At 38.9% G+C, this 10525-nt stretch overlaps 1 protein-coding gene across 1 annotated transcript; it reads left to right on the top strand.

Annotated features, from left to right (window-relative positions):
- The first annotated feature begins 1542 nt into the window (after positions 1-1542).
- Positions 1543-2514, top strand: LOC128051282 (olfactory receptor 7A17-like). The gene has a single exon (XM_052643807.1). It carries the CDS (start codon positions 1546-1548, stop codon positions 2512-2514), a length of 969 nt encoding a protein of 322 aa, XP_052499767.1. The 5' UTR covers positions 1543-1545.
- The last annotated feature ends 8011 nt before the right edge of the window (positions 2515-10525 follow it).

Here is a 10525-nt window from a genome sequence, read left to right as displayed (position 1 = left end):
ATACATATGTCCTCTGTCTCCTGAACCTCCCTCCCACCTCCCACCCCATCACAACCCTCTAGGTTGTCACAGAGCACCAGCTGTGGTTTCCCTGCACCATACAGCAAATACCCACTGGCGATCTATTTTACATACAGTAATGTATATATTTCCATTGCTTGTTATTCACTTATTTTTCCTTACTGCTACCTTTTATCTTCAGTAGATCTATTTTTAAAATATTAATCAAGTGCTGCCATCTTGTGGAACATATTCTTTTGCATTCAACAAAGATCACATATATTTCTCATAAGGATGTTTAAATACATATATATTTATACTGACTGAAATTATAATTTTAGTTACTGCTTCCCCTGTGTGTGTACGTGTGTGTGTGTGTGTGTGTGTGTGTGTGTGTGTGTGTTAGTCACTCAGCCATGTCCAATTCTTTGAAGCCCCGTGGACTGTAGCCCACCAGGCTCCTCTGTACATGAAATTCTCCAGACAAGAATACTGGAGTGGGTTGCCATTCCGTTCTCCAGGGGATCTTCCAAGCCAGGGATTGAACCTGAGTCTTCTGCAATGCAGGCAGAATCTAACGTCTGAGCCATAGGAAAGCCCACTGTTCCCCATACTGTTATATTTTTTATTATATTTCATTCATTTGTCCATTTCATTTATATACAAAACCAGTATTAGTGTGACCATGGTTATTTTATATTTTTCTTTCATAATTTCATCTTAATTTTTAGTCAGTTTTATTTAGCCAACTTGTTTCCAATGCACTATGATTTAAACAGGTTTTATTTCCAGTGCTATTCTTTTTATTTTATAAATTTCATTTTCTAAAAATGTGTTTCTTTGTATATGCATACACTGATGAAACCACAGAGTGAACAAAGAAGGTGAGGTCCCACCCATCTGTTTCTCACATTTTAATGGAGGAAGAAGCTGTGGTCCCTTGAGTCTGAACACCTTGCTGCTGTTCTCTCTGCAACCTGTCTCTTCTGCTGAACTCTTTATTCATATTGCTTTTCCCTCAGCAGGAATTTGTCTTTTAAAAAACAAACAAAAAAAAAAACACCAAACTATTCCTCAATTACTGCAATTGATTAGAAACATTTTGGACTATATCCTAGAGCTGCTGCTGCTGCTGCTGCTGCTAAGTAGCTTCAGTCATGTCCTACTCTGTGCGATAGCATACCTTTTACATGTGATGCAGCATGCATGCACATTCAAGCAAAAAATACACATGTATCATATGCCAACAAACACACACAGAGCTGAACAAAGTAAACCAAAATACCTTTACTACATTCGAAGCATTCTGAATTTCTCACTAACAGTGTAGAGTACATGACTACTAGAGGGAAAACAATGTGGAATAGGCATTCCTATTCTGAGATGGCACCAGGATCCTTCTAAATGGAAATTCCATACAAAAATTATGGATATGGATTTTTGAGTGCAAAATGTAAATCGTAGAATTTCAACTGTGTCTGCAATGCCAATCTCTGAGAAAATTAGCCATAGTATTTTGTCTTTTCTGCCTGTCAAATTCACCACATGGAACCAGGGAATGAGACACAAATTTCAGAATTTCTTCTTCTGGGATTATCAAAGAAGACAGAACTTCAGCCCCTCATATTTGGACTTTTCCTCTCCATGTACCTGATCACTGTGATTGGAAATCTGCTCATCATTCTGGCTGTCAGCTCAGACCCCCACCTCCACACCCCCATGTACTTCTTCCTCTCCAACCTCTCCTTTGTAGACGTCTGCTTCACTTCTACCACCATCCCAAAGATGCTGAAGAATATACAGACTGAGAACAAAGTAATAACCTATGAAGGCTGCATCACCCAGATACATTTTTTCATGCTCTTTGCCACAATGGAAATCTTCCTCCTGACCGTGATGGCCTATGACCGCTTCGTGGCCATCTGTCATCCTCTGCACTACACAATCATCATGAATCCCAGGGTCTGTGGACTGCTGGCTCTGATGTCCTGGATGATGAGTGTCCTGAATTCCTTGTTACAAAGCTTAATGGTGTTGTGGCTGTCCTTCTGTACAGACTTGGAAATCCCCCACTTTTTCTGTGAGATTACTCAAGTGGTCCAACTTGCCTGTTCTGACACCTTTCTTAATAACATTGTGCTGTATTTTGCAACTATGCTGCTAGGCAGTGTTTCCCTCATTGGTATCCTCTATTCTTACTCTAAGATAGCTTCCTCCATACGAAGAATCTCATCTGCTCAGGGGAAGTATAAAGCATTTTCTTCCTGTGCATCTCACCTCTCAGTTGTCTCCTTATTTTACTGTACAGCCTTAGGAGTGTATCTTAGCTCTGGTACTACCCACAGCTCACAGTCAAGTGCTACAGCCTCGGTGATGTATACTGTGGTCACACCCATGCTGAACCCCTTCATCTACAGTCTGAGGAACAAAGACATAAGGAGGGCTCTGAGAAGAATCATTGGGATGGCAGTTCTATATGGGCCAATTGTCCTGGGGCTGAAGAAGTACCCATGACTATAGGACTCAAAGCCACAGAGGCAGAAATTGCTTTTCCTTAATCAGATTGCTAAAGTAGAACTCGCTACTCCTATTTATAACCTGGAGTTTTCATTTCTTTGAATTTAACTCCTCTACACAATTTGTCACTCACTTTATTAAGTTTCAGATCTGTCTGATACATAGACAGTTTTCCCTTTTTTCATATTCATGCATTCACAAAGTTTTTTCTCAATTTTGGACCAAGAACATTTGAAGATTTCAGTATCTTACCTGGGGCAAATTGGATTATTTAAAAATTGTTATTGTTTAGTCACTCAGTTGTGTCTGACTCTGCAACCGCATGGACTGTATGTAGCCTGCCATCCTCCTCTGTCCACGGGATTTCCCAGGAAAGAATACTGAGAAATGAGTTGTCATTTCCTTTCCCAGGGCATCTTTCCAGACTAGGGACTGAACATGCATCTCTTGTGTTGACTGATGGATTATTTATCACTGATCCACTAGGGAAGCCCATTCCTTAAAAACTATTTCTTCTCAATGACACATATCATACCAAGTGATTTTACTTTTGTTTTCTGTATGAGTGTATTACTTACATGGGGAAAACAAAGTAGACTTGGCAACTAAAGCCATTTATGTTATTTCATTGTAGAGGAAAATATGAATTTACAGATTTTACCTTAATCCATTATTTTTCTATTGCCACTTTAACTTCTGTTCTTCACTGTGTAGATTTGAACATTAATCCGTTTAAGTCCCAGCCTACTGATAGTGATACTACTGGCTAGGCATGTCTGAGGCACTCACCTGGCTTGTATTACTTATTTCAAGAAAACACAGACATCTTCCTGACCAAGTCTATGCTGTTACTGGAGAGGTCCTTGTGGTATTTATTATGACTGAAAGATGCCTCTAGGCAATATCTATTGGGAAAGTTAAAAAAACCCACAAAGTTTGTAATCACTAATACTGGAGGGTACATAGCATGCCATCACTTAGGTCTTAGGTAGAGAGAAAAAGAGAGCACCGACTGGGAGCTCTGCCTGTATTGGGTTTTGTGGGTGGGGTGGCTAGAAGTCTGCTAGTTCACTCATTATTGGTGAATTTAAAACATAAGATGGAATAACAGCATGATCAGAAAAAAGCAGGTTCACTCATGTGCTCAGTCATCTATTTACTCAGGCTTTTTGAAAGGGCAACTTCATTGGTGGGGGTGACTTGAATGCTTCTCTAGTAGCTGTGTCATACAGCTGACAATATGTAGTGACACCACCCTAATGGCAGAAATTGAAGAGGAGCAAAAGAGTCTCTTGATGTAGGTGAAAGAGGAGAGTGGAAAAGTTGACTTAAAACTCAACATCAAAAAAAACTAAGATCGAGGCATCTGGTTCCATCACTTCATGGCAAATAGATGGGGGAAAAATGGACACAGTGGCAGATTTTATTTTCTTGGGCTCCAAAATCACTTAGGATGTTGACTGCAGACATGAAATTAAAATATACTTACTTCTTGGAAGAAAAGCTATGATAAACCTAGGCAGCCCATTGAAAAGCAGAGACATCATTTTGCCAACAAAGTTCTGCACAGTCACAGCTGACATAGCTTTTTCCAGTAGTCACATACAGATGTGCGTTGGACCATTAAAAAGGCTGAAAAGTGTGAAAGTGAAAGTCACTCAGTCGTGTCCAACTCTTTGCGACTTCAGTGACTATACAGTCCATGGAATTCTCCAGGCCAGAATATTGGGGTAGCCCTTTCCTTCTCCAGGGGCTTTTCCCAACCAACGGATCAAACCCAGGTCTCCCACATTGCAGGTGGATTCTTTACCAGCTGAGCCACAAGAGAAGCCACCAATGAATTGATGCTTTTGAGCTGTGGTATTGGATAAGACTCTTAGGGTCCCTTCAACTGCAAAGAGATCAAATCAATAAACCCTAAAGGAAATCAACCCTGAATATTCATTGGAAGGACTGATGCTGAAACTGAAGCTTCAATACTTTGGCCATCTGAGGCAAAGAACCAATTCATTGGAAAAGACCCTAATGCTTGGGAAGATTGAGGGCAGGAGGAGAAGGGGACGACAGAGGATGAGATGGTTGGATGGCATCACCGTAATGGACATAAGTTTAAGCAAGTTCTTAGGGACAGAGAAGGACAGGGAAGCCTGGCATGCTGCAGACCATGGGGTTGCAAAGAGTCAGACACGACTTAGTGATTGAACAATAGCAGCAGTTGGCAATATGTTTATTCCACATGACTGTTTTTGAAATGAACGCCTCAGAAATCAAAAGTTGAATTTCTGGCTCTTAAATTGTAATCAAAATCTTAGTATCAGATATTAAAGCTACAAGCCTGCTACTGTGTTTTATAACTGCTCTTCCGTTTTATTCAATTATCCACCTTGGTGTCCAGAATTCTTACCATAGTCACTTGCAAAAATTGATTATCAAATACATATCTCTCATGGAAGTTTACATGGAAAGAAAAATTTGAAGTGATACTTTGGGAAATAAAGCCACCGGCCCAAACCCCAGGAATGAACTTGAAGACACGAGGTGCAGGGAGAAGCAAGGCTTCAATGACAGCCTTGCAAGATCGGGTGTCTGGTGGGCAGGCAAACCCAGAACTGTTACAATGGGGTTTTTATCCCCCTCCTCGTGCAAGGCACTCTCACAGTCCCTCATTGGCATGAGTAACTACAGGGTCAATAATCTTCCCAAGGAAGTCACCTGGATTTGTTTCTCTCCCTTTGTCTGGATTTTCCTGTGCAAGTATCCTGATGGCTATTACATCAGCAGGCTGTCACTCTAGGCTAGTTGTCCTTGAAAATAGACCACTTCAAGTTTTTATTTTTTACAGTATGATTTTAGTATCACAGATGGCCATAAATATGAGGAAGCAAAATGTCAAGTCATACATTCTGTTACTGTGCACAATATTTTTCATGTTGTACATCTATTTATTAATGCATGGAAGGTATTTTATCATGTCGGGGATTATATTCATTGAGATGAATGGTTGGTTACTGCATTTTATGTTTTATTACATCATTGTTATCCTGTTTCTGCTTGGAAACTTCTAATCCTACTAACTATTAGGACTCTTTCTCTTGTTCTATGAAATCTCTCCCCATTCCTGACTTTTGCTAAAAATAAGGAATGGTAAATGAATAATATCAGTTCATTCATTTCTCACCTCCTTCATGCTCAGGAATCTCTTCATTTTTAATGATCAGAGGATCATCCACAAGAGAGTTTGATATCCTCCTCAGTCATATGATTCAGGGTCATCAGTTTTTCTGCACAAACATGCATGTTCCTGTGTGTGTCCTAGTTACCTAGAAGGGAGCCTCAAGATAGTCACTTCTTCCTACAATTATCTGAAATAACACAATGACCATGTGTCTTTTCTTCAAATATCAGAATATATGTCAAAAATTAAAATCTCCAGATTATTATAATTGTACTCATTCTGTTCATGCTCATTATTGCATTGTTAGTTATTGATGCATAACAAATCATTCTGTGTCAATGGGATTAAATAATAATATCTAATATCTTTATCATTAGACAAATTTACAAACTGTGGAGTCATACTAATTTCGCTGTGCTCCTCATAAGCATGTAGTCAGCTGTCACACTGTGTTTTTAAGACTCATTCAAGGAGTTGCTGCTGGACAAGCCTGGCTGCTGGACAGGGAAGCCCATGGGGCTGCAAAGAGTCAGACACAACTGAATGACTGAACTGAACTGATGATGTTAGTATGACTGTAGTGCTCGTCTGTCTTGAATCAATTTTTGCTCTCAGTTTATCATAGTTTTATCTTAAGAGTTAACTTCTATTTACATAAAAAATGAGCTTATCACATGAACTGCTTAAATTTAATAATACAGTTTATATATCTAGAACATATATCCCAATTAGAACATGTATCTCACAGCCCTGTTAAGTGAGAACCTGGTGTCTATGCTTATAGACTCAACCCTTAGACATGCACCATCAGATTTTTCCCATTTAATTAAATTATTGGAGTATATTATACAGAACAAACTTCATAAAGTAGACAAATTAATGAATTAAAAGAGTTATACAAAAATAAGATAATATACTAAATATTTTCATTTGTGGATAATTTGACAGTGTAATAATTTTAAAGTTTTTATGTAATTATGAAAAATTTAAACTATTTGAGCCTCTGTTTCCTTATTTCTGAAGGTTACATGGAATAATAAACATAACTTAATAGGGATGCAATAAGAAATAAATGAAATGAATATGGAAATTCAACTTTTAGCCCAAAGAAAACACTCAAGAGTAAATGTTGCATCTGTTTCTCTGTGTGTGTGTGTTTGGCTGCATTTTTGTTTCAAATAAGCACAATCCTACACATATATGTACACACATACAGACATGATTAGGATCCATCTTTTATATGAAAGGGAAAATTGAGAGAAAATTGGAGAGAATAGAAATGAAAAGAATGAACATTTCAAGTAAAGTGAAATAAGAGAATGTAGAAATATAGACATAAAAATTTAAAGTACAGTGAGTGATCTCAATTTCTGTAATGGATCACATTTCCTGTCTTCATGTGAAAAGGCATCACAGTGAGGCATGTGTACAACAAAGTAAGGCAGTGAGGAATTCATTGTATCAGCTATTGGGATGGCAGACCTTCAAATAGACTGAAACTTTTCTTTTTACTTAATGTGGGTTTTCAACATAAAATACCCTAGTTAAGGTAAGCTAATGAATGAACTGCAGAGAAGGCGATGGCACCCCACTCCAGTACTCTTGCCTGGAAAATCCCATGGACGGAGGAGCCTGGTGGGCTGCCATCCATGGGGTCGCACAGAGTCGGACACGACTGAAGCAACTTAGCAGCAGCAGCAATGATGAACTGAGAAGTTCAAACTCAATCCTTGCAAACAAACTTTATTCAATAAATGTCTATATTAGATTCCTATTGTTGTTGTAAAACACTCCCAAACTAGTTACTTAAAATAAACAAATATATGCTCTTACAGTTCTGGGTGTAAGGAACTTAAAATAAATGAGTCTCATTGGGGTTATATCAAATGTCTGGAGAGACGGTATAGTGTGGCAACATAGTAATATTCTATGTTCACCTCCATCCATGGACACACCTAATCTACAGCTACCTATGGATCAACTTCCTCTGAAAAAGATATGAAAAATAGATGAACTTCTCCTCCACAATAAATAAGAATAGGACCACATCAAGATGGTAGAAGAAGAGAAGCAGTCTCTCTAACAACTCCACCCCTGGCATTGGTGACCCACAAATAGGCAGGATCTTACACTTAATAGAGATGTTCCCTGAGGGACAATAGGTGTATGCCTTATATCAGACTAACCAGGCCAATGCTTGGGACATATCTGCACCAGAGAGACAAGTCTCCAGAATATGTGGCTTTGAAAATAAATGAGATTATGTGCAGGAGACCTAAAAGTCAGTGGAGAGGGGAAAATCTGCTCTCATAGAATTCATGTGCAGATTCACTTACCCCAGGACCTAGCACCAAAGCAGGAGGTTGAAAAGTACCTAGAACATACATAAAGTAGATTCCTATTTAATTAAAGCATTTGATGGGGGTTGCAAGGACTTGAGATGTTTTCTGGGAACCAAGGCATGGCAGCCATCATTTGTGTGCTCTCAATCCATCTTGCTAGCACTATCACTGGCAGGTACCAAGATTGCATGCCCTCTACTTTGCTAGTGCCCGCAGGAATTCCCCACTCCATGCTTTCCCTTTGCCTGGTGTAGCCAGTGGGCCTTGAGAGAACTTGCACTTTTCCCATGTCACACTAAAACTGGAAAACTTGGACCACACACAGTCCATTCCATGCCCCTGGTTTGACCAGTGGTCTTGCCCCACCATCATCCTCACTAATACTTATTTCTCATCTCCTTGATGATAGCCATTCTGATAGCTGTGAGATAGTATTTCATTGTGGTTTTAATTTGTGTTTACCTTATAACTATGGATATGGAACATCTTTTTCTATGTGTCTTGGCCAACAGTTTGTCTTCTTTGGGAAAAGTGTCCATTCACATCTCTGCCCATTTTGGGGGGGAGGGGGGACTTGTCATGATAATTTGTTGAGTCCTCTGTATATTTTACTAGTATACTAACCCCTTATTGAGTGTATCATTTGCAACTACCTCCTCCCACTAAGTAGGCTGTCTTTTCATTTTGTTGTTTTTTTTTCACTGTAATAAATCTTTTGAGTTGATGTAAATTCATTTGTTTATTTTCATTTTTGTTTGTCTTACCTGAGAAAGCAGGTCCAAAGAACATATTGCTAAGACCAATGTCAAAGACTGTACTGTCTACGTTTTCTTCTGGTAGTTTTGTGGTTTCAAGTCTTATAGTTAGTTGTTTAGTCTATTTTGAGTTTATTTGTGTACACAGTGTGAGAAAGTATTCCAGTTTGATTCTTTTGCAAGTAGCTGTCCAATTTTCCCAACACTATTGAAGAGATTGTCTTTTCACTATTGTATATTATTGCCTCTTTTGTCATAGATGAATTGATCACACAAATGTTTATTTATTTCTGGGCTCTCTATTCCATCCCATTGTCTCTATTCTGCCTATTTCTGAGCCAGTACCATACTGTTTTGCTTACTGTTGCTTTGTAATATTAGAGAGATGATACCTCTAGCTTTGTTCTCTCTCAAGATTGCTTTGTCCATTTTAGGTCTTTTGTTTTTCATATAACTTTTAGAATTATCAGGTCTAGTTCTGCACACACACAAAAAAAGTGCCTTGGTATTTTGATAGGGATTATGTTGAATCTGTAGATGGCTTTGGATAGTATGCTTATTTTAACAATGTAAATTATTTCATTCCAAGAACATTTTATACTTTTCACTTGTTTTTGTCATCCTTAGTTTTTTTCATAAACATTTTACAATTTTCAAAGTTCAAGTGTTTTACCCCTTTGATTAGATTTATTCCTAGGTATTTTATACTTTGTTGTGACTATAAATGGTGTTTTCCTTCAATTTCTCTTTCTGATAGTTTGTTATTAGCATATAGAAACCCAATAGATTTCTGTGTATTAACTTTGTATCCTGCAAATTTAGTGAAATCATGTATTATAGTTAATCATGTTTGGAGTTGTTGTAGCCAGGTGTTCCAGGAAACAAACTCACTTAGAAGGACAATGCAGATAGTGGACTGCAGTATTACAGCGGTGGGCCCAAGGCAGAGTTTCCTTTTAGCCAACGACCTCAACCAGTTTTTCTGAAAACCTTATATACCCTAAATATTATGTGCTCGAACCTACCTCCCCAAATTCTCAGAAACTAATCTGAAAAAAGGAAAAGAAAGACACAATCAAAGTAAACCCATGGTTCATATGCCTTAAGCCCAGGTAGTTAACAGTGAACAATTATCAATAGGCTTGTGGTCATACCCCTATAAGCTTAATAGAATTTATGATTCTATTCGGCTACACAGACAATTCAGTTCAGTTCAGTTCATTCGCTCAGTCGTGTCCAACTCTTTGCGACCCCATGAATCGCAGCACACCAGGCCTCCCTGTCCTAAATAAAATCCCAGAATTCACTCACTCTCATCAATTGAGTCAGTGATGCCATCCAGCCATCTCATCCTCGGTCGTCCCCTTCTCCTCTTGCCCCCAATCCCTCCCAGATTCAGAGTCTTTTCCAATGAGTCAACACTTCGCATGAGGTGGCCAAAGTACTGGAGCTTCAGCTTTAGCATCATTCCTTCCAAAGAAATCCCAGGGCTGATCGCCTTCAGAATGGACTGGTTGGATCTCCTTGCAGTCCAAGGGACTCCCAAGAGTCTTCTCCAACACCACAGTTCAAAAGCATCAATTCTTCGGCACTCAGCCTTCTTCACAGTCCAACTCTCACATCCATACATGACTACTGGAAAAACCATAGCCTTGACTAGACGGACCTTAGTCGGCAAAGTAATGTCTCTGCTTTTGAGTATGCTATCTAGGTTGGTCATAGCTTTTCTTCCAAGG

Source organism: Budorcas taxicolor, chromosome 7 (assembly GCF_023091745.1).
Source record: "Budorcas taxicolor isolate Tak-1 chromosome 7, Takin1.1, whole genome shotgun sequence".
Classification (NCBI taxonomy): domain Eukaryota; kingdom Metazoa; phylum Chordata; class Mammalia; order Artiodactyla; family Bovidae; genus Budorcas; species Budorcas taxicolor.
The sequence above is the reverse complement of the archived record's forward strand: the minus strand, read 5'-3'. Positions and strand labels throughout refer to the sequence as shown.

Excerpts from the sequence above, each read along its gene's own strand:
- LOC128051282 (XM_052643807.1), top strand. The coding sequence starts at position 1,546 with ATGGAACCAGGGAATGAGACACAAATTTCAGAATTTCTTCTTCTGGGA.